The following is a 24,918-nucleotide window of genomic DNA, read 5'->3' on the forward strand; positions in this document are numbered from 1 at the left end:
ATGCTTCTCCCATTGGAAATGGAGTTGCACAAGCTCAGTGCTTGCCCGGAGAGCTGCATCTTTACTGAAATTATGTTATCAGTCATATATCCTGTTAAACACATATTGAACGGGCTGCATATGCTGGTGCATTCTATTAATGAGTTCCACCTACTAATCACTGCAAGAGGTAGAGGTGGTAGGTCATGGAATTAAAAAACACAGATATTGTCCCCTTGTCATAGGCCAAATATCATTGTCAGAACTGCTCACCCTATACCACACAAATAAACGTTTTAGAATTCTCATTTTCTCCTCGTGAAGGATAGATGTTGGGAATTTGAAATTTATGTAGTTTCTGAAAAGCCTTTAAATCCTGGATTTTGAGAAGGATTTAGGATGTTTTATTCTCAGGATTTTGAGACTTTTGAGATCCTTTTGAAGTCACATTATTATTATCATAAATTTTATTTCATTTCTGCTACTGATAACCTTGGTGCCAGTGTGAGGCTCAGAAAAATTAAAGTAAAAATCTTTGTTTCACTTTATCTCAAACTGTTTTGCTGTTCTTAGTCTCATGTTTTTGCCTTTTTAATACAGAGGTCAACTGGAGGGTTAGAACCAGAAAAAATCCATTAAAAACTCCCAAAAAAAGATTAGCTGCGATTCTCTCCACCCCTCCACTTCTTCCTAACAAGCTGCCAAATGTGGCCAGAGTTTGCATTAACTTTTCAAGTGTAGAGGTCTGTGTATGTTGGTTTTACTAGCAGTCTTTCAGCCAGATGGTCTGCTAAATTCTCATCTTGCAAGGGGCTGGCTTATTTTCCATCCAGACAATTTCACTCTGGGGAACTCCACACATTAGGCAATATTATCCACCTCTATGCATGAATATATGTAAAAAAGCCCAGCACTCACTCAGTTCCAATGACTTCTGCAGATCTGAACGAATGTGGACTGAAGCCACGTCCCTGTGAGCACAGATGTATGAACACACATGGCAGCTACAAGTGCTATTGTCTCAACGGGTACATGCTCATGCCAGATGGCACATGTGCAAGTAAGTAATAGAGCTGGTGGAACAGGCACACCAAGATCATCTAACCACATCTAATCCCAGCAGATTTTCTTCTTGTGATGAACTGATTCACTTATTCAGAATAGGGTCTTTGCCCCTGCTCTCTGGTACTACCACAGCTGAAAGAGGCTTCCTATTTGGTATTTCCTGGATAAAGCAAACTAGGTCATACTTATATTTTGGTCTTCAGAGGTGTTTTGGTCCTGACAGAATTAAAAGTCTTTGATAGTGTTGCTTCAGATGAAGAACAGCTAGAATGACCTCAGTGTATAGTCCTGCCAGTTCATCTGTTGAATAAGAATGAATGTATTCAAGCAAAGCACCAATACAGATTACTTTTTACTCTGCTGAATTTCATGCCATTCTTCCTTGCTTTACCTTTCTGTGCTCCACAACTGATATATTTTACCTGTGTTAATATGCTTTTGACAGTTGCTGAAAACTGTTCTTGCAAACATTTGCTGTATGATCTAAGGCTTATCTAAACTTATGAAAATAGGTATTTCTACCTACATTCTTTGTCTTTAAGCCAGCATGAAATGGAAAGCATTCTGATTTTTTAGCTAACCAGATTTTTCAGACCTGGGGAAGCTTCTAATTTTTTGGTGAGAGGGTTTTGTTTGTAGAAAATATCTCATGGACTCCTGAATTTTTGTATGTTAATTTATAAACAGTTTTCTTTATAATGAATGGATTTTTGCTGTTCTGATTAATTTGTGTGTTTCTCCATATGTAACTTTAAATTGTGTGATTCCTGCCTAGAATTTTGCTCTTCTTGTTATTTTAAATACTGATTTCAGGTTCTGGGACATGTGCCATGGTGAATTGCCAGTATGGATGTGAAGAAGTCAAAGGGCAGGTGCAGTGTCTCTGTCCATCAGGTGGCCTTCAGCTGGGACCAAATGGAAGGACATGCATTGGTATGTTTAGAGAGCTCACTCTCAGCTTCTTTTCTGCAGGAACCCTATAAAAAGCCATAAGATTCTGGGGAAAGATTAGGAAGTAGTTAACCTTCCTTGCTGGCTTAAATAATGCTTTTTGTTACTCTCAGTGTGATGTAAAGTTTTAATATTTTTTTAAAAAATAATTCTTCTTGAACTATTGGCCATGTGATTCTTTGGATAACGCTCATCCCCAGTAAATAATACAATGTTTTGACATGATTTAGAGTCATCCACAGATTTGGTTTCTCCCTGTTGGTATGAGGCCATTAATTACTGTGCTTTGCCTGCAGGAAGCTGCCCTGCTGACATAATGTGTTATAGGATTTGGGCATTTTGTTTGGATAGGGCTTTCTTTTATTGTGATGACCCACGATACAAACTTCTCAATTTTTCTCCAGAAGCCTCAACATTACCTGTGAGTTTCCAGTGATGAAGAAAGCATTGCTTATAATACTTGGTACTGTGTTCTTCCATAAAGTTAGTTCACATTTCACTGCTTCACTCATAAGAACGCTTGTGAAAGCCATCACCAAATGTGAAATTATAAGATTTATTTATTAAGTTTATTTGTGACAGTCAAGAACAAATCAGTCTAATGCAAATCCCAGTGAGTTTTTTCCTATTTTACCTTCCCATGGATCTGACCAGCATCCCTTCTCCTGCTGCAGACATTGATGAATGCTCCACTGGCAAAGCTGTCTGCTCGTACAACCGCAGATGTGTCAACACGTTTGGAAGCTTCTACTGCAAGTGCCAGCTGGGATATGAACTGAAATACACCAGCGGCCGCTACAACTGTGCAGGTAAGGGCTAGCCCATGGATGTTCCTTCTTCATTCTTCTTATTCCCACAGAGCACATCTTCCCTGTGGTTGCCCCCAGCACAGTGTCCTGTCCTGGGGATGCTGCCTCAAAAATGGGTAAAAGGTGTCACACTAAGAATGTTCTTGATGGGACTTTGAATTTTTCTCTGTTTTTTTTTTTTTTGTTTTGTTTTTTTTTGGTTATTGAGGAATGTGAAGTAAGTGTCTCAATGACTGTAAAAACAGTTATTTGTATGGTTTGAACAGAACTTGAGGGAAAAAAAAAAGAATGGAAATAGTAGGTTTCAATTACTTTTCAGGTTTCTGTTTCACAAACAAGTTTCTCCCTAACAAAAATAAATACAGGCAAAAAGTTATCTTGACATGCTCAGGTGTTAAAACAAATGTCAAAGCATGCTTAACTCCTGTTTCAATCCATTAGCTGAATGCTGGAAGAACAGCAAAATATAAGTTACTGCAGCAGGTGCTGCAGGAGTATTCTTCAAGCTGTTGACTACACAAGGGCCTGGAAGTGTTGGAACTACTACACTTGGTGCATAAGAAAGAGAACTAATGGGATTTGTTTATATTTAGTTGATATATATTTGTTTATATTTAGTTGGAAGTGAGGAGTGGGAGGAAGATCATAAGGTAGGTTTGGAGACTTAAGTTTGCATTTCATGTCTGCAAATCCTGAGAGACTTCAAGTGGGAAAAATATTTTCCTTTTTCATATGTATGCATGGGAGAAAAATCAAAATGGTCTCACTGGCGAGGATTTTATTTGCAAACCTAAATCTCACTTTCAGACACACCAGACTTTTGAGTCAGTCTTCCTGCTACTTGTTTGTTTGCTGACTTACATTATGAGAGGACCTATCAGCTGCTAAAAATGATGCAATCTGGATAAAATGTGAATGGTACAAACATTTGTGCACCAACATGACTCCCTCATGTGGGATAAATCAGAAACATCTTTGTAACAGAACAAAATCAAATATTCTTGGTGCCTGTACATTTTGCTGTGAGCTGAATGTATTATTTTCTACTTAATTTTCCTTATAACTTGTTTTCATGCAGCATCATATATATATGCTGGAATGTGAGAGGTAGCTTAAAGATCTTAACATCTTGGCACACTCAGGGTTACTTTCCATTGCATTCTTTCTACAGTGAATGAAAAAATGAGAATGTTTTGGTGAGCTCTTTTTTAACTCCTGTCACCCATTCTCTTGGTACTTGGTGCATTTTGTTAATAGAAGAGTGTGTGTAACCTGTAGTTTGAATCCTGTCCTCAGTCAGAAAAACACTGCATTCACCTTGTCTTTACTGGGATGGACATTTTCCATGGATGCATATGCCAGCATCTGTGTGTTTGGAGGGACACCAAGCATTCTGTCCTAGTGTGAATCCTCTGCCTCTCTATGGCCAATGCTCTGGCTTGGTCTAACATTAGAGCTTACAGTACCTGGATGAGATGGGGGCACAAACAGGCTGTCAGGAGCCTTGGGTTGCAGCACAGTTTTCACTGAAGCGTTTCTATCTCCCCCCAGATGTAAATGAATGTGTGACAAACACACACAGGTGCAACCTCCATGCAGAGTGCCTCAACACCCCAGGATCCTTCCAGTGCAAATGTAAGCAGGGCTACCGAGGCAGTGGATTTGATTGTGCTGGTGAGTACCACTGGATGACAGGAATAATGCTGTATTTTTTCTCTCCAATAATTGATCGTTACAAGGCATGTTCTCAGAAAAGTCATGCTGAACAGTGCTGCAGTACCAACCAAGCAAGACCTCTCCACAAAATAATATATTAACTGCATGACTCACAGCATAGGCAATACAAGTATCCCTTGTTCAAATTAATTTTGCCTGTAAGTCTTCAAGTCTCATCTCTAGGAATTGCAAGTAGAACAGAGAAATTAATTTGTCTTGAAGAAACAGAGAAAATAGTTTAAAAAAACCTACTGTGATTTCTCAATGAATTCCCAAGGTTAGCTCCTTGGAGGGATGTGCTGTCCCTCCCAGAAGGCTAACTTAGCAAAAAATGAGAAAAGGGAGAAAAGCTGTGACTTCTCTGTTAAATTCTTTTCACTTTGTTTGTCTATTGAATATGGAAGATGTCCTATAAAGATGTCATTTCCCATTTTAACTGAATATGACCCTTCAAGAAGAAAGAAAGAAAGAAAGAAAGAAAGAAAGAAAGAAAGAAAGAAAGAAAGAAAGAAAGAAAGAAAGAAAGAAAGGCTGTCCTTTTCTTTATATTTAAAATGAACCTTTTAATTTATACCTTTATTAATCCTGGCAAATGTTTCTCCTGCAACATCATTAAAGATGTTTTCCTCAAGAGGACACTTGACCTCTGCTCAAACATTTTAAAAGTTTTTGTCTGTAGCAGATGAAGTCTACATAATATATAAATCTTTTCAAGTAATGCTTGATCAAATATGTCTTATGATTATACTTCATGGTCACAGATGTCCTCTGAGTCCCTGTATTGTTCATGTTCCTACTCCCATTATGGTAGCAATTGAAACTTACAATACACATTGATAAATTAATATTTTCACGAATATTTTGAATTGCACAGGACCCACTAGTCCAACTCCTGGCTCTCACAGGAGAGGACCATTTTGTTAAGTTTAAACTTTCAGTAAAAAAATGTTGACTTTTAACAAGCAAAAATAAACACAGAAAAATCTAGCTGTTACTGAACTGTTTGATATGGACACAGATTACCACAGCAGAGCTGTTTAGAGCATTCTTCTACTCAAATTCAATGTTAGGAGCCAGGTTCCTTGCTGGACCACACCTCTTGTGATATGTGACTGCAGCTCACTGAAATGGAAGGATGCTTTTGACTGGACATCAAAGCAAACTGACATGACACATCTTGGCATGGTTTTGTTAAAACAAAGTGTACCACAGGTGAAATGTTAAACAAATACATCTCTGAGAAAAATAGTATGGGGGTTTTTTTGGCTTGTTTTTTTTTTTTTTTCCATTTATTTGCCTTTTTAATGAGAAGGTAAAAAATTTCCAGGGAAATTTTCTTTTTTACTAACTCCATGCATAAAATATTCTTTCATCAAGCAACAACAATTCAACAAGAATGATTGCTTACATATAAGTAACAGAAATATATTCAGTTGTGGAGAGAAATTTTTGATGTCTAGCCCTCTAAAAAAATCAGTTCTGAAGTCAGATGATTCCTATTGTCTCATAGGTGTTTCTCTTACATAGTTTGCCCTCTGCCTACTTCCTCCTGTCATATTTCCAGTTACAGAAATCCATTTGTTGTTCAGCAGAGGAAGGATCCATGCCATTCATAGAACTTAACAGAACACACTAAATGGAAAAGAGATTATGAGAGTATAGAAGAATAACATACAGTAATGAGAGCAAAACAGGCAGGTCAAAAGTTGAGGGTCCAGCTAGAAAGTTGTAAACAACAGCAGAGGAAGATTAAAATACAATCAGCAGTAGGTGAACCCTGAAATGTAGAGATGCTAAATAGAGACTGGTTTCTCTGGTGGTAATTCTCCCACATATACCTTCTCCTTAAAGGGAAGTGGAGGAGTTTCTTTTAGCTCTGACTGTTTCAATAGTTGACTTTTACTGCAATCCTCAAGAACATCTGACCAGTGTAACTCATAGGGACAGGACGCGTCTTGCTACTGGGGAAAATGTTTCTTTCAAACAGTAACACAAACAATTGGATGTACCAGCCAACAGTGACACTGAATGTTCTCCATGTCATACGGCAACTGTGGAAAAGCTTTGCCTTTAATGCAGCAAAAAGAAAATTTGCTATGGGGCTTAATGGGATGAGGACACCATCTTGGGCATTTAGGAGCTGAAGGCTGCTGTTTCACACTTCTTTTGGTGACAATGGCTACAGTTCCTGTGGCCCATTCCAGTTCCCAGCAGGGCTTGTGCCACAGCTGAACAAAATCCTTCTTAAATAAGTCTCCAGTACTCCACATAATTATTCCCACAGAGATGGAATCCTGTTTTCACAGGGAAGTATTAGTTCTTAATAGCAATTGTCTCTAGTATATAAAAAAACCCTGGCTATCATGGAAGCAGTATTTGCTTTTTTCAAAAAATGAAAACTATTTTAATATATAGCTTAATTTTTGGATTATGAAAGGAGAACAATTAAGCACATTGCTCATAATGAAATTCCTGTGGCTACATCTGTGCTATAAAATAACCTAATTATTGACATAATATATAATTCACCTTTGCAAAGAAGGTGGTGGAAATTCTTCCATTCAATTTCTATGTCAATACACTGCCTTGGAGAAAGCTGCTGAAATGTCAGGCTGCAAACACTGCTGTTGGGGATATGACCTGTGATTATTAAGGCACCCTCTTGCCATTTAACACTCCTATATCTATGAAACATTGGAGACCATTTCTGAACTGTCTGTAGCACACACGTTTGAGAATCCATACAGATGGACAGATTTGAACAATCCCTAAAAGGGTCCTAGTCATTTCCACATCTGGCCCCTATCTTGCTGCAATCTGTTACTGTTCCCAGGTTCATGTGTTTCCTGATTTCCTATTGTGCATTGAAAACCCACATTTCCCCTGCCACATGCTTTTACCTATATTTCAGCTTTTATTTAAGAATAGAGTCTCACAAGGTTCCATAAGCAATTAAGATTCCTAGGGAAAAAAGAAAAGAACCTATTTTTGATTCACTTTTTTTGGTCCTACAAAACAACAGGAAAAAGGATTACTATATTTAAGTCTAGAGGTATCACTCTAAGGAGCTCAACAATGACACTCCTGTTATTGCCCAGCTAGAGGCAGAGGTTACTTTGCTGGGTATCAAGTGTCAATAAAAAATCATGTTGGCTCTCTCTCTGCCTCTTGTATTAGTCATTCATTTTTTGCTGATAGGGCAACCCTTAGACCCTATATATAACTTTGCTTTCTTATTAACTTGCCAATCCTGAGAAATGTTCGTTTGATAGAATAAAGTTTCAAAGCTTCAGAAACGATTGTTGTCATATCACTGGTGATATTCTTAAAATTTAATTCAGTATGGAGTCAAATACTGCTGTCCCTCTTCAGTGAGTAACAGGCTTTTGTCACCACACATGTCCTACTAGATGCCTTGCTGGCTGGTATAGTCATGTATGAAGCACAATCCAGTGTAACAAACTTGACCTGATTTTTCAAAGTATCCTTCCCTAAATAAGACAGTAAAAATTTCAGAAATTAAATAGAGTAGCGTCACATATTGGTAGATGATGTTCCATGGTGCTTAGAAGAACATAATAGCCCAGAATCTGTCTTTTAACCTATCTATGAAAGCTCTCAGACTCTCTTCAGAGCATCTAAAAGAGGTTGATAATTTTAGGATGATTTCTGGAAGTATGTCATGCTGATCTAATCTTTGCTCACATCTACAGATTGCACCTACAGGTGGTAGATTGTTGTCTGTCTCCCTCAAGACTTCTTCACCTCTGATATAGAGAAGCTATAAAGGGAGCTATGAAAGGATTTGTAAGCCAGCCTCCTAGGCTTGTCTCTCACCAGGTTTTTAAATGCTCTGTGAGGTGTGAGGGTGGAAGCAGTGGGGTGCCTGCTGGAGTGCAGAGCGAGCTGTCTCTGACTGCATCCCCTGGATGGTCAGGGCCAGCACCAGCTGCACTCACAGGGTGTGTGGAAGGAAAACAGACCCTTGTCTGTCCCTCTCCTGTATCATCCCCTGACTACTTCCCTTTACACAATGCAGCACAGAGTCAGTGTTGGCATTTATTCTTTATGTATTTTTTTCAACTCAACTTCTACAACTTGGTCATTAGACATCCTACACCAAACCATTTCTGCAGGTTTATAATTTTGTATAATTTCTGTGAGTTTTTCTGATGACAGAAAAGTTTTACTTTTTGCCCTCGGCCACTGTTTGCCTTTATTTTTCTACTTCTTGCCTTAATTCTCTCTAATTCAAAGAAAGAAAATCCCTTTGAAAACTGGGATATTTTCATATTAGGGCAATAAACAGAAACTGCATGCTTCCTGATCAAAGGTAGGTAACGAAGAGCTGAGCTGAGGTGGAATACTCAAAAATACAAAAAAATACATTTCTTTGCACTTTTCCCAAAATTCTCTGCAGTCACGTGGACAGATAAGTGCACAAATGTTTGTGACCAACATGTTTGCATTTATCTACATATTTTGAGGCAAACTGTCCTGAAAAATCACTGCCTCGGGTGTAGCACCAGAGAAGCCAGAGCACCATAGAAGGTGATTTGCTCATTCAGGCAAGTCCACAGGCCATGGAATCAAAAGGACAGAGTTTAAGGTGGTGTATCCTTACATTGCATTAGTCCTCCTGCAATTTATGGCTAGATATAAAAAGCCTTAAATCTACACCTCTGGCTGCTCTAAAGATGAATGCAAGTAGGAAGAAGACTAGTTCTGTGTCCTAAAATATGCTTAGTGTCTAGAGTCTCTGTCTCCGCAAGGATGGAGATTTTCATAGCACAGCAGCAAATTGGAGTCTGCAAGCACATGGGAATTTATACCTTTTCATCCCTCTATTTTTGTGACTCCTGTCAGCTGATTTTCCACTCTGCTAAATTTTGCACATACAAGGAGATGATTGGTTTTCTGACACCACAGAGGTTATTATGTTGAACTGTAAGAATTTTCCGTTTCGTGAGGAAAACTTCAAAGCAGAAACTAAAAGCAGATGTTCAGGTTTGCTGAACAGTCAGTCCTGTAGCCTTGAAAATCCCCATAGCCTCTCTGTTAAAAGGGTGAAGTTTCTTGTTACTGATAGTCAAGAGGAAATTTGCTTGGAATTAAGCTATCCTGTTAATTCTTATTGCTGAATTCTGAGTTTTGACCTAGGGAACCTTACATCCTTCATGACATCACCCTCCAGAAGATACTTAGTGGAGTATTAGTAAAGAGCTTATTTGCAAGTATTTGACAAGCAAGCCTATAAGTTTTATCCAAAAGAAGGAAGAACAAATCCTCAAGTTTGACTTTCATTTTATTGGCATCTGTTTACTCCAACAGCAATCTCAAAAACACCTAAATGCTACAGTGAGCACACCGAGTCTGATTCTGTTGCTGACATACTAAATAGCATGTAGCTGTACTTGCCATAAATAAAATGTGACAAATTCACAGTGATAGGATTGTATTTTCCAGAAGTGAATATAAATTCAGGGAACTTTCCTCTTTTCCTACTAGACTGCAGTTCTATTTTATTTACTGGTGTTTTTTTCTTCTGCTGTGTCTTCATGAAAAGAGGCACAGAGAAAATTGTACTACCCAAGGTTCCAAGTCCAGTCCATCTGTCTCAAAGTACTACTATAAAATGTTCATAAATACAAAGTGAGGAGCAAAACAGGAACATATTCTTGCCCTGATAATGTATAATCATTAGACAGCAGAAGCAGAGGGAAATAAAAATAGCTGTCTTCCACCATCATTTTTAATCCTAAAAGACTGTAGGCACTGCAGCATCAATACTGATTGAGAATCAAAGATGGGAAGCAGTATATGTGGCTATTCTGATCCACTGATGAAAATAGTTTCTCTTTATGAAAGAGCTTTTCTATAGCACACTGGAACTGCTCAGCTTTCATTGTTCCCTAGGTAGTTCACATAAAAGACTCAAACTGTCAGTAGTTTATGACATGGTTGTGCGCAACATTTGATAGTAGTATCCAAAAGGATAATTCCAGAATAATTAAAACAACACCACTTTATCCACAACTATAAGACACAGTATTTCGTGTCCAAGAGGAGTCATAAAATGGTAAATTCTCAGGAAATGTTACATTTATGTTCTAGTCCATCTTGGGATTGCAAGATGGTAACAATTTAGGATTTTTGGATTCTTCTCTGAACTTTGGTGTTTACCCCTCACAATTAAATAAGAGCTAAAAGAAATACGATGGAGGAGCTGATGTATGTCTTCTCAAAATACCCTCCATTTCAGTAGCTTCCAGCCTGCCATGGCAAGAAAATTAGACCAGAGAAGTTCACAAAAGACAAGATAAATGCTCATTATTATTATCCCTGCTGTTGTTCAGGTTTTGGACTAAAATTGTCCATCTCCATGGACAATTTTAGTCCAAAACCTGAAGAAGGATTTTTGGGGTTTTTTGCCCCAGCTCCAGTGTAAAAATAATTTAAGTAAGGGGCTGTATGAACTGTGTTACCCCTGTGCTACACAGGAGTCCAGAGATCATTACTGAGGGTTGCTTTGGTCTTTTCACTGTAACTCAGACAGAGTGTCAGTAGTACAGAGCTGAACATGTGCGTGTGTGTTCGGTTCTGTGCAGAACTGAACTTACATCTCGTAGCAGAGAATTTAATTCTGTGGCTCTCCTGACCTTGTAAAGGACACCTCAGTCCCATTTAAAAACATTGTCATTGCTGAATGATTCCTTAGATTAATATTTTCTATTTTCTTCTTGGTTCTAGTTATCCCTGAAAAGTCAGTGAAGGAAATCGCAAGAGGCCCTGGAAGAGCTAAGGACACAATTAAGAAACTTCTTGCACAAAAAAGCAGTGTGAAAAAGCATAAAACAGTCAAGAATGCAATCCCAGAAGCAGCTGTGACCCCACCTTCTAAGACCCACTTGCAGTTGCTGGACTATGAAGGTGGTATTGATCTTGGTGGGAGCTACAGTGAGGAAGAGAAAGAAACTGCAGCTGCTGCAGAAGAGGAGGCTGATGAGTCAGATGAAGAGCAGAAGGAAGTTTTTGAAAATCAAATTGATGAACGAAGCCTTAGAGGGGATGTCTTTTGTAAGTTTGTTTGTTTTTTAAAGTATCTGGCTTCAATGTAAATATGTCTAAACTAAAAAATCATCACAAAACATTACACTTTATCAGAATTTACTTGTGGAAAATGAATCATAGAACCATAAGATGGTTAGGTTCTAGTTAATGCTTTTGAAAATACATTTGAAGACTTTGAAAAACACAGCAAGAAATTGTACAGCATATTGGAACTCGTTGATCTTTAAGTTTCCTTCCAACTGAAGCAATTCTATTATTATAACCGGTTTTTAGTACAGTTGTCTCAGTCAAACATTCTTCAAAGTAGTGGGAAAAATAGTTACAATGAAGAACACACACTTTCAATATTTCATTCATTACATTTTCTCTTCTTTCAAAGTATAGAAAAATAATAAATACTATCCCACAGCAATTCAAATTATAATAATAGAAATGAGAAAATTAAATTAACATTCAGTTTATTGCTATTTAACCTGGAAAGAGAGATAAGTATATATTTTTTAAAGGAAGGATAATTTTAAAGTCCTCTGGAAAAAAAAAATGGTCTGCAATATTGTAATTCCATAAGACAGCCAAGAAAAAATGTAATTATTCACTTAATACAGTGGAGAATACAAGCTTCCTTGCCAAAGGCATTCTCCTAAAATTGCCTTCTTTTTTTTGTTTTCAGTGGTAATTGGCCCGTTTCAGTTTAAGTTGAGGATATAGACTAATATTGCTTCCTCAAATTATTCTAGAGAGTTGATAAACAGAACAAAATCAGGACTTTGCTCACCAAACTCCTCCCTTCCTGCAAATATTAACAGTGAGTGCTAATGGCGTGTTTCAAATTTGCTGACAATACCAAAATGGGGAGAATGACCCATTAATTGAAGGGCAGCACTGCTGTTAAAGGGATCTGGCCAGGCTGTGCAGATAGACTGACAGGAACAATATAAAGTTCAAGAAAAGCAGATGGAAAGGGAGAGAAAAGCCTCATGCAACATTATGGATTTGGGATGACTGCTTAGGAAGATGTCTTGCAGTAAAAGGCAAGTTTTGCACTTTCCACTGCAGTAAAAGGCAAGTTTTGCACTTCCTACTACAAAACAAATGAGGACACACTGGATGGATGGATGGATGGATGGATGGATGGATGGATGGATGGATGGATGGATGGATGGATCTCAGACGTCTCAACAGGTGTCTTTTTCAGCCTGCTTGGACAGGTCAGGAAGGATTGCCAGGAATACTGCCCCCAGGGTATGGTCACCCTGGGTTTTGGTTGGAAGGACAAAGGACTCTGCTCTCTGCCTGGTGATGCAAGGAGAACTCGGTCTCCTGTACCGGGCTACGGGTCCTGATGCAATTGCAAAGTGGGGATTATGCAACCTTCCAGTTGAGTACTCTGTGCTACACTAGTTGGAATGCACTAATTTTCCAGATTTCAGTTTGAGTGAGGGCACACAGGGGAAATCCTCTGTCCATAGGAAAATCCAAATAATATATTGTTGTCGTGATGATTGGTGAGATTCTTTTTCAAGGACCTTCCCAACCAAACCAGGACATTTGCACACTATATACCTGGGTTAGAGAGAGGCAGAATCTACTTGTTTCTACAAAAATTACCACTACAGCTGGCAGCAGTAACAATGAATATTACTGCTTGAAAATATTAAAGCATTGTGGTTCATCTGTAGTTTTGCCTATACTGCCTTTTTTCCAGTCACATCTGGCCGGAATTTTCCCTTATAGATGTGAGATTAATATGCTGAATTTGTTAGAGAGATTTTATTTTGCGAGGAGATTTTGGCAGAAAGTTGGTGTGCTGCTTCATGCAGAGATAGCAGCATGCTCAAGATGCAGTTTCATTAAGTTTGTGAACTCTGTATTATCTGTGGCTTTCCTGTTTGACACCAACTGTGATTCAAGGACTTAAAGCATTGTGCCATTTTCATTTTCATTTCAGGATACTGTGTTTTCCTTCCTTTTATATTTCCATGTGCTGTACTTATCTTTGTTATCTTAAAAATTCAGTCATGATTCAGGTGCTTAATTGCTTGAACATTTGGCTTTATAAACACTTTCAATTTTAATGATATTGAGTGATCCTTCAGAGAACATCATTAGCTCAAATTTACAGCTCATAAATTTGTACATTTTTTTCTTTCTTTGTTGATGTCTATTCAGCAGATTCCTTTACTACAACATTAAATTCCTCCATATAATCCCCTCAAATATTCACATAACATCTGCCGTTTGTATTATTAATATTGGCATTGTTTGTCTTCTGGGAAGAGTAGTTAATTAGGAAAAAATATAAAAGTCTCTTTAAATTGATGTATTATTTTATTGTAGTAGTTTTACTACATAATAAATACATAGGGAGCCATAGAAAAATATTGTAGGAAAAAAGGGAAATATATGGAGATGGAAATTATTAAAATAGGCCTAGCTACCAAAATACTGGACCTTCGTGAGAATTGCTATTTACCGATTTTTTTAAAAAAACTCACACAATAGCTAAAGACAACAAAGTGAAGCCCACAACATGTAAGAAATGTCAAAACTAAGGTCATCAATGAAAACTTAGATTTTTTTCTTATATTTTTGTATCTTATGATACAGTTTGAAATTCCTTCAAATTACTATTTTCCATGGGATTCTTGCCTTGTCCAATGTGAAAGAACAGTGTGTCCTCTTGTGAAAGGTGCAGTTTAATAAATAGGAGTATTTATTTATTGATAAGCTAATTATTTATTGATAGTAATATTCATCATTAATTATTTATTCATTATTATAAAATAGTTTAGTGAAAATGAGAGCAAACCATAGTATTGGAAAGCTCTTTGCTACATGAGAAGTGCCCTTTCTGCATATGGGAGAAGACACAGAGAGCTGGGCCAAAGTACTTGGTTATATAAGCAAGGATTGCAGAGATGCTACACTCAAGCTCCACTGAAATAACTAAGCACAACCTTAATTCTGACAGTTTCTAACACTTTTTGGCTGACATTGGTAATTCAGAATGATATTGCCAACTGCAACAAAATTCTATATTCTGTACTTCATCAGTTTATGAAATTCACATCATGCTTAGAACTCCTGTAGTATCATGTAGCCATTTTATTACACAGAGACACTTCCTTTGGTAGCATCAGGAATGATAAAGAGGGATTAGTATTTGGCAATACTGAAAGTGGACTGTTTCCCTTATGGCTTCACAGCTCTTGATGCTGAACAAGAGAATTACTTTAGTTAATCATGATGTTTGCTCTCATTCTTTTCTGGTAATTACACCACTCTGTGAGCTATTAATGCTCACACCACAGCTCAGTTCATAGCTATATATGTCAGACTTCTGGCAAATGTAATTCTTTCAGAGCAGAATATGGTAGCAGAGAAATGGTATATTCCTGTGAGTCCAACAGTATACAGTGGTATACCATATACATAGGAAGCTTGAGTTAAATTTACTACGTCTTATATTCTGCTTGATTTTTTTTTTTTTCACAGTGCCCACTCTGTTTTTCTGGGTTTTGTTTTTTTTTAATGGGTTTGATGACATCAGTGGTTAAGAACATGTAGCACCATGATATGAAGGGGTTTGTATGTGGAGATTACCTATTAGCTGTTGCTGCATATAAATTGATGGGAGGGCATCCGCAGTACAGAAAAAGGATGGACTTTGCTGTGCCTAGAGTGGGACATATGTGTGCTTTTGCTGGTGAGAGCTTGCTCTTAGGGACCATGAGAGGAGACCTGCTTTTTTACAAGACCACTTGATAGCAGAAGAGCTAAAATGATTAATTATGACTCCTGCCTATTACTTATGAGGGAGTAAACTTTGGATCCTGGCTGTGCGTGAGGATGATCTGAATAAAATATAGGTACTTTTCAAACAGTAAGGTATATTTGAAACCTTTCTGTAAGCTGAAGCTTGCAGTTTCTCATAATATGCAGCTGATAGCTTTCAGTGAGTGCAAAACCTGGTTGTAATGCCTGACTGAAAACAAAAATAGATTTGGAAACAAAACTGGACTCTTTTTCTGTCCATAACAGTTCTTCGCTTCATAGCACATGGCTACACCTGCATGTATCTCTCTCAAGTGAATTCAAGTATAATTCAATAACTTAACAAATAAATCATTCTGGCAGCTGTTGTCTTCTGTTAAATCACTCCACTCTTTCCAGAACTGATCATATTTTAATAGCTGTCTTCATTTTGGCAAAGGTTTTCACAGCCTGAGCCTCTTTCACCAAGTACAAGGCCAAGTTTATGGCTTGAGAATAAACTTAACACCAATCTGGATGTGCCTATTCCTAAATGTGTCTATGTAAACAAAAATTAATTTGCAGAAAGATGTATATTAATTCTTGCCTTAAGTATGAATATTATCCAGGTGATCTAAGCAATGGACTAGGTCAGGGGGAAGCTACAAGAACAGCAAGAGATGACACGCTCTGGCAATTCATCAGAAAGCTCATAAGATTGCATGAATCTTCTCCAATTCAGCACTTCTGGAAGTGCCTCCAGGCCTCTTTGTTAGTGTGTGTTTTCACTGGTGTACACAGAGCAATCTTTGACAGTTTTGAAGAAGAAGAAAGGTTAAGTGGATGGCATAGCCTTTATGGTGCTAGGAGGCTCTGGATTGCAGTTGCTTCTGAGTATATTCTTAAAACTGACTATGTGTGAGCATGTTGGAGTATTTAAATGGAAAGCCCTAGCTCAGTCAAACTCATGGGAAAAAAACCTCCCCTCTGAACAAATGTGCATCCTTGCGAAAATAATGACTTTTACGATATCTGGCATTTCCATATATGATGCAATGCTGAGTAGGGAAAAGTAATTTCCATGGCTTTTCTTAGCACAGCTGCCCATGGGATGGGGCTGAAAAATGAACTTCAGTTGTTTCAGGCTTTCCACTAATACATTCTCCAAGCAGTAATCCAAAGGCTTCTTTCTCACTCCTCTAAAATGGCACTTTTAAACTCCTCCTGTTTTCATAGGTGGCCATGAACATATCACAGGTATCACCTGTTTATGTGTTTGCAAAGGATAGAACACTGGAAGCCAGTCTTTCCCTTATCTCATGTATGATTAGTTATTTTCACAGGGTATGCATAAAGAAGTTGAGATTTATGATTTTTTTTTGGTGAGTGTACTTATCTATTAATCACTTAATACAAAACAAACTTAATTATAGAATTTTTAACGACTTATAGTAATCTAGAGATCACTTAGTGTAAACAAGAATATGGAATCCTCTGTCTCACCAGACAGAAGAGGATTTCCCTTGGTCTCTGAGGCTGAGAACTAATGCTTCTTGAGTAACCACCTCTTTCAGGCCAGTGTCTTAGAGAACACCCCTAACATTCATTGGTGCTGCTTTACCAACTCTTCCAGTCAGCACCAGCTGTCACTGCCCTGAATGCAGATCTGTGGGCCTTTGGTGCCCTAATTACAAAGTCTCTGACATTATCAATTTTTTGAGGCTGCTGTTGGCAAACTGCTTCCAAGTCACTGTCCCTGCTGTCTGGTAGAGTTCAGTTCCATTTGGTCATTATAGCAAGAAAGCAGATCAGGTCACTGAAGAAAAATCACCATTTTATCTGTAGTTTATCTTGTGAATCTGTAATTCAATGGAGCTGTAGCTCCAGTGCTTATAGGTTAGAAGGCTAGGTGCTGGGGAAAACAGCAATTTAAGCAAATTTTTAAAATTCTAATTGCTGTTAGGAATATGAGTTTTGTGGTGGAGTGGAAAATACATATATTGACTTATTTAAATAAATTATGTTAGGTGGTATAAAGGAATAAAGTTCCATTTTCTGTTCCTGTGATGACTCAGTACTTGACAAGTTGTTTTCCCTAGCTCCCAAGGTAAAAGAAGCAGCTGCCTTTGGCCCTCACCTGGCACAGAGGAAAATTCCAGTGTCAAGACCAGAGCAAGAAGGTGGCTTACTTTTATCATACAGTATTTATTTTCCTGTGTATTGTATCTTTTTGTGACAACCTGTGTTAGCTAAGTCAGAACTAGTTTAAAAGCCTTTAACATAAACCAAAGATTTTGTGAACATGTTGGAGACAGTATCTGGCCAAACTATGCTACCAGTTCCAACGTGTCCTTTTCCAAGCATACTTTTACTGTTTATAACCCATGCATAGAAAGTTTCCCCATATCAGAACTTGACTTGCAATTGAATCAACAGAATTTCACTTGAATAATTTCATAGTCATGAAAAAATAAAGTAGCTTCTATTGTCTATGAAATGAAAACATGTTGCATAGCACACAATAATCTTAAACAAACAAAATAGATAGATGTGCTGGTTGACATTTTTTTTCCAATTTAGAAAGCAGTAGTCTCAGAAACAATGGATTTAGACAACAAAGCTCTCTAAATGCCATGCACTGCATGTCTCTGTCTCATGATAAAATACATTAAAATAACAAGAAGGATGCTTCTTTCTGAGGAAATTCAGATGGCTGATGTATTACTCTTAATCTGATCTGTCATGCTTGCATTGCACAGTGTCCCTTTGTGTGTGTGATGCTTTTCATCTGCACAGTCATGAAGGCTGTGGTGTGCTCTGGCTGACACCCTTTTCAGGGTGCTCTAAAGGTCAGCTGATCTGGGTTATTCCCAGCTCCGTGTAGTTGGATTATCAGGTGCTGATGTAAGGGATTCTTCTTATGGGAGGCCAATTTCTCTCAAAGGATGGAAATGGAACTTGAGCTGATTGCAACTACAGCAGTGTAACAAATGGAGAAGGGAGAGCTCTAAAGCTGGCAGATCTCAAACATTTCCTGATGCTAGAGTTCAACACTAACAGCTCCACCTATACTTGGGGATTTGCAGGCCATTGATAAACAGAAGTCACAGCATACAAACTCATGTGCAGGTGTGAGTAAAAAGACACTGAGCTAAAAAAGGATTACTGCATAATATTTTGATTTTTGGCAGTTGCATCTTGGTCAACACTATCTGAATTCAGATTAAAATTTCAGAATGATCTGTACATTAATAACTGCATGAATAAAGAGCAAAATGTTCTAACAGTACTTAGGATATGCTCCTAAGTGCTCCTTTTATCTCTGCCAATTTTTTTTCAGTTGATTGCAGCTTCAGTCGAGGGGTTTGTGACTGGAAGCAAGATGCTGATGATGACTTTGACTGGAATCCTGCTGATCGAGATAGAGGTATTCAGATATCTGCCATCTAGATAGGCTTTGATTTGATGGCTTACCCTCTGCAAAAAAGTGGGGGAGGGGAAACAGAATCCAGGATTTTTCTTTTCTATCAGTGGGTTATCTTTATAATAGAAGAAAAGAGGCAGAGGACGCTAGGAATGGATATTGTTTCTTTGAAATGTCCAATAGAAAATAGTAATCAGCAATATATATCAACACAAATAAATCAAAATGTAAGAAAAATTATTAGAACATAACTGTTCAGAATGCAAACTACAAGGCAATGGAAAGCTTATTGACTACTTGTTGTGTCTCTCCAAGATTGGTAGGACATTTAATCACACATCTGTCATTTAGATGGATGTGACAATGTAGTCACCTACAAGGTTTAAATATCACTGGGATAACTGCTCAGAAATCTCAAACTCTGTAAGACAAACTCAGAATAAGCCAAGGGCAAGGGCCCTATTCAAGAGCAATCAACACATGAACAGGTACCAATGGGAGCCTGCTGAAAACTGAAAAAGAGCTCCATCAGAGCAATGTGGGGCTGCTGAGTGGGTGCACATAAAAAGGTGGGGCTGGACGAGTTTAATTGAAAGGATCTCTCTTTCGTGTGACACAGAAATGTTGCAGAAGTGCTGCAGTAGTGACCACTGGATCCTACAGATCCTGCAGGCTGCTTACACCAGTTCCCACACTCACATTCTCTTCCTCTTAGAGTCTTTCCATGTTAGTCTTTCTTCACTAATCCTTCCTCTCCTGCTCTACATAATTCCCTAAATCCCTTCTCTGTGCTGTCACTTCCAGGAAAACCTTACCCTGGCCTTATCCTGTCTCCCTGAACTTCTGCTGATTATGACTTCATTTATAGCCCCAGATGTTTTATTCCTTTAAGACTTTGTGTGTGTCTTTCACTTCATTGGTCTTCCAGGATATGGGAAATAAGCTGTCAGTTCCCTTGTGAATTTGTCATCAATGCAGAGGACAGTGGAGAGAATATTGACCTAGCTCAAGTACTGAAATAATCTGACCACAGAGGCACAGCAGCATGTTTCAGACTTGCATTTGGAAAACAGATGGTTTTGCCTTCAAAAGATAGTGCAAGGAAGAATGACTGTAATTGCCAGTGAAATACGAACTCATCTCTGTAAACTGATCTGACTTCCAACAGTATAAGTTTAATCCTTGCTAAGTACACTCCCTGCTGCTTTTCTCCAATGTGATTTTAAATTATGCAAGTAAACTACCTTCAGCTTCCCCTTATTTTCTTAGCAAACGTATTCAAATTGCTAATAAATAACACAAGTGCATTAAAGATAATTTTTTAAAAACTATTTTCTTTTTACAAGGTGATGGCTACTACATGGCAGTTCCAGCTTTTGTGGGGCACAAGAACGATGTGGGGCGTTTAAAACTTCTCCTCACTGACCTCAAACCAAAGAGCATCTACTGCCTGATTTTCAGTTATCGGCTTGCTGGTGAGAAAGTGGGAAAGCTTCGAGTGTTCCTGGCAAACAAAAAAACTGCTCCTGTCTGGGAAGAGAACAAAGAAAAAGATGAAAAATGGAGAACTGGAAAAATAGAGATATTTCAGGGGGCTGAAACAACCAACAGTGTAAGTATGACACAGTTTATTAGCCAATTACCATAACGAACATGCTGGTTTGATTTCCTCGTTCTCAAGTGTTCCACCAACTGTTTTATAGGCATCAGCAACCAAAAGGCTTATCTGAAATAGAAAACAGGAGCCCACATTTTAGGAGGCAATAAAGTTATCACCTGATTGTAATTTCAGAACAATGACCCCAACTGGTTAGAATACTGATGCCAGCAATTCTTGTCATTTTGTAAAAATACTGCATCACATCATAAATTAACAGAAGTAATCAAAATCTGCCCTTAATACCTCATACAAAAGAAGCCTACATACATGCCTAGAAAAATGAAAATTTTTCATTTCATAGAAGAGGTTACTCTCAAACCACACTAAACCAGACCATTTGAGGAAAAGGAGTCATCATGTATAACCAAAGGAGGCCCACCACCAGAGGAGCAGGGCATACGAACAGGGAACACTGGGCACTGATGTATGCCTGAAACTGCCTCAATCAGGACTTCAGCCAGGTTCTCCTCGAAATTCTGGGGCCTGCTTTCCATTTGTGTGATGGAACATTTTCAGTGCTGTGTAAAGGCTCCTACTGTATAATTGAATACAGTGAACGTAAAGGAAATGCAAGCCCTTTTCAAGGTCCTTCGCACAGCTGGAATGATGTAGAAAAGCCCTTAGATAAATGAGAATCAGAATATAAAATAAAAACCCAGACATCCTATTCATAAAAAGAATCCCCCTCTTTATATATAGAATACATACTATGCTCAATACATACGAGAGGATGTAAATATATATAGAAGAGGCACACAAAACCTGAGGATCCAAATAGATCAAAAATGAGCAGTTGTAATGTCTTGAATAAATGAAATGAATGAGCATCACATGCTGCGATGAAACTACATTATTATAAGAGGATTTCACTCAATTTGCATTTTTTTACAATAAAAGTAAATAATCTTATTAAAGTAATCCATCTGGTATTGTAAATCTGTGCAGGGGATTTTAAATCTAGTTCAAATAATGCACAAAAGATTTAAAAATAGCAAAGATTCAAGTCATTAAGTTCTATGTTGTAATAAAATATTCTTCATTTATAGCATTATAACTAATTAGGAGTTGCTAAATGGTTGAATAAACTATATTTTCACCCTTAATACATATCTTTTCTTATGACAGGTCACTTTTGAATCAGAACGTGGGAAGGGTAAAACTGGAGAAATTGGAGTGGACAATGTTATACTACTTTCTGGTCCATGCCCAGAAGATACCTGATAATGGACATTTAAGTATACCACATTTAATCCTATTTTTCACATTTTATTAGTAGTGTATTTTTTGTATTCTTTTTTAAATTAAAAAACAAAACCAAAACAAACCTATACAATTGTGCCTTGAATCTAATGCAACAATGCAAACAGAAAAACTGATGTGCAAGATGCAGATTACACTTTTTTGTGAGTTCTTCTAATTTTAATACATGAGTTGAGTGTAATACTACTGTATTTTTATAATTCAAGGTCAGGGTTTTTGAAGTATTATTGGTCAAGCTTTTTTACAATTCTACATGCTTTTATTTCTTAAAAATCTTCTTGAGGCTATTCATTAGTCTTCTATTTCACTTTGTCTACTCCACAAGAACATAAAGCAGTGTTTAAGACAATGTTGCTACTTCTGGTGACATAATTAAATTCTTAGTGGGTATGTTGTTCTAAAAATCAGTATGCATCACCCTGTGTGCAGTAAGGCAATCACACACAGAGCCAAGGTGTTTGGTTATTTAAATACTTGTGTAAAGATGGGTGCTAGGTAAATCCACAAAGCCAGCACACCAAGCAAAAATGATGACCACTATTTATATGTTGTTAATCTTGATATATTCCACTTATCTAGTATATATTCAGTGTTTAATACTCCACTATTGCTGAGTTGTGCTGAGCTGGCTTCTTATCTTGGGCAGCCTGGTGGCCTTCAGTGTTTACTATTGTATTATTGCTGAGCTGTGCTGAGCTGGCTTTGTTAATTTCTTCTTATCTTGGATGTCCTGCAGTAGCACACCCTTCCTCCCAAATTTTGTTACCCCTCTGGGTCTGTGATATTTGAAGCACGTCAAGCTCTAAACTTTAATAAAGTAATTCTATTGACAAATAATTTATCTTAGGCATGAGGTAAATATTCAATCTATTGAACAAGTAGGAAGAAAGTGAAGACCTTCATTTCATTTCTGATGGAACTAAGAAAGTTGTAAGTGGATTCATGTCTTTGAGAAATATTTTCATTACCAATAAAGTATGTAAAATACCTTGACTGTCATCAGTGTCTTTGAGTCACACAAATCAGTGTTAAGAAATGATCCCTTTATAGTTTTATAAGAATTTAATGTTCACCATTAACAGATGATGTTAGCAACTGGCACGGAAATACAAGAGCAAAAAGAATGACCCATTATTAATGTTTAAGAAGCTTTACATTACGTACTGAACAAAAGGCTCCTGCTGGATTGCAGGCCTACTTTACCCCATTAGAGGTGAGAAAGAATGACTTTCATTGTCCAGGAGACAGTATGACCTAGTTGCCACAAACTAAGTCTCCTCTTACATAACTGAAAAAAATAATCTTTGTTGTGAGTTCCTTCATGACCCTTTAAACATCAACAAAAAGGGTGGGGATTATCCACCATCCCCAGGAGGAGGAAGGTGAGCAGAACTTTCTTGCACAGAGCAGGAGCTGCCACCCACTGCCATGCTTGCCCATGCTCACAAGTGCACGTCAGTGAACACCTACACAACTGAGGGACCAGAATCCAGGTTACATCTTTTCTGAAAGGAAGTCAAATGACAATGCTGTGAAAGATAAGAACATTATGTTTGTCTTGTGATCTCTGTAGAATGTACCTAATGGTCGGGATTCTAAGAGAACAGAGAAGCCCATGCCCAATTCAGGCAATGTTCAGTTAAATACGTGTGCACACATTTTCCTCTTGGTTATTTCTGTGTATCCCCTTCCAAGCTGGTTGCTCACTGTTTATTATTAGTGATCTTCTTATTCTGGTTTCTATGAAGAAGGGTACATCCAAAATGACTGAATAGAATTTTGTACTCTAACACTGAAGAATTTTGAAGAATTTGCCTTTATGAACCTAAGCTTTCTAACAGAAACACTACACCAGTTAAAATACCTTGAATTCCACCCATGAAGCAAGTCAGGAATGCTTGAGAGATTTCTTGTTGAAACAGTATTTTTGCACTGTGCACACAGCTGAGGAAAGGGTAGGCAAAACTGAAATACCTGGAAAGTTTACAATGGCTATGCAACCAGGAAATGCGGCTTTTTTGTTAGAACTGGTTTGTGTTACTAAACAGATGCTCTGGGAATTGTACATGCGCTTCAGCTTTGACATGGGAATCTGTTTCCTGGTGTCTTTGGTAGTTGCTGAGGAAATGCAGAAAAAGGACATGTGTAAAGCAAACTCTATTTATGTTAAGAGCAAAGACTCTGGTAGCTTCAAAATGAGGGAAAAGTTTCTTCAGCATCAAATTGAATGCTGACTGTGATTATGTCAGAATGCCTGAATAACCTGGTCACAGTGAGGCAGAAAAGTGAAACAAGTATTTTTCTGGATTCACTCCTCCTTGTCTGACTGAAGTTGAACTATTCTTACTGAAGATCCAAAAAAAATGAAAATTCAGTTTTACTGAAGTAAAATTCTGTGTCTAGCTTCAAACAGCAATAACTTATGCAGCACCTATATAAAACACTAAGAAGCCTAAGAATCATTACAGTCTTGCTGCAGTGTTTGAAGTGCAAATGATGTAAATATGTGGAGCAAACTGAGTCCACCTAAAAAAGTGCATCTGGGCATTTCTTGCATGGGCAGTTACTGGGCATAGAAAGATAAATACTGCCTGTGGAAGGCATACTATCTAAAGGGTATTAGCTCAATACACAAACAACAGAGGGAAAACACATTGAATATGGAGCTAATATTTATTTACTGGTTGAATCATAGCCCACCATGAATTATCACTTATACACTTTAGTGGGACCAATACTTCAGTGGTAGAATTCTATCCAAAAGTCAAGTCAAAAACATTTTGTATTTCATGGAATGAGTAAGAAAATTATTTGCACAGATCAGTACCAGCTAACTGCAATAGCTGCCATAAGGCTTTCTGTAGTAGATGCAGAAGCGATTTCCCATTTGTTTGCAATGGATTATCATTCACAAGAGAGCTTGCATCATAGCATAATTCTAGCATAGTAAGACCTGAATAGAAAAACTGAAACCTTTTTTTGTTGTGAATAAATTCAAAGATGGCTTCTGCAGAAGCAACAAAATAAATCCATTTTGTACAGACAGTCATATAAACCACATCAGTGCATCAGCAAATTAACTGGTACTGCTTGCAACATTCATTCTGAAAATGGAACTGCTAAGGGCAAAACCTACATGTTTCTCCTTCAGATGAAAACAGTAAAAGGACATATTATGCCTATAATCATTAATGCCTCAAAATGTTCCTGACAGTTTTCCATTACTGTGA

General features: G+C 37.7%; 1 protein-coding gene across 1 annotated transcript in view; it reads left to right on the top strand.

The window, feature by feature from the left end:
* EGFL6 (EGF like domain multiple 6) overlaps positions 1 to 21,649 on the top strand; it is a 29,047-nt gene extending 7,398 nt beyond the window's left edge. The window contains exons 4-12 of the mRNA XM_041472480.1: positions 920 to 1,039; positions 1,858 to 1,977; positions 2,670 to 2,804; positions 4,356 to 4,478; positions 11,271 to 11,597; positions 17,444 to 17,524; positions 18,685 to 18,771; positions 20,115 to 20,380; positions 21,554 to 21,649. Of these exons, the coding sequence (XP_041328414.1) occupies positions 920 to 1,039; positions 1,858 to 1,977; positions 2,670 to 2,804; positions 4,356 to 4,478; positions 11,271 to 11,597; positions 17,444 to 17,524; positions 18,685 to 18,771; positions 20,115 to 20,380; positions 21,554 to 21,649 (1,355 nt within the window). The remainder of the gene's footprint in view (positions 1 to 919; positions 1,040 to 1,857; positions 1,978 to 2,669; positions 2,805 to 4,355; positions 4,479 to 11,270; positions 11,598 to 17,443; positions 17,525 to 18,684; positions 18,772 to 20,114; positions 20,381 to 21,553) is intronic.
* Positions 21,650 to 24,918: the final 3,269 nt, after the last annotated feature.

This window comes from Pyrgilauda ruficollis, unplaced genomic scaffold (assembly GCF_017590135.1).
Source record: "Pyrgilauda ruficollis isolate IOZ18807 unplaced genomic scaffold, ASM1759013v1 scaffold29, whole genome shotgun sequence".
In the NCBI taxonomy this organism is placed as follows: domain Eukaryota; kingdom Metazoa; phylum Chordata; class Aves; order Passeriformes; family Passeridae; genus Pyrgilauda; species Pyrgilauda ruficollis.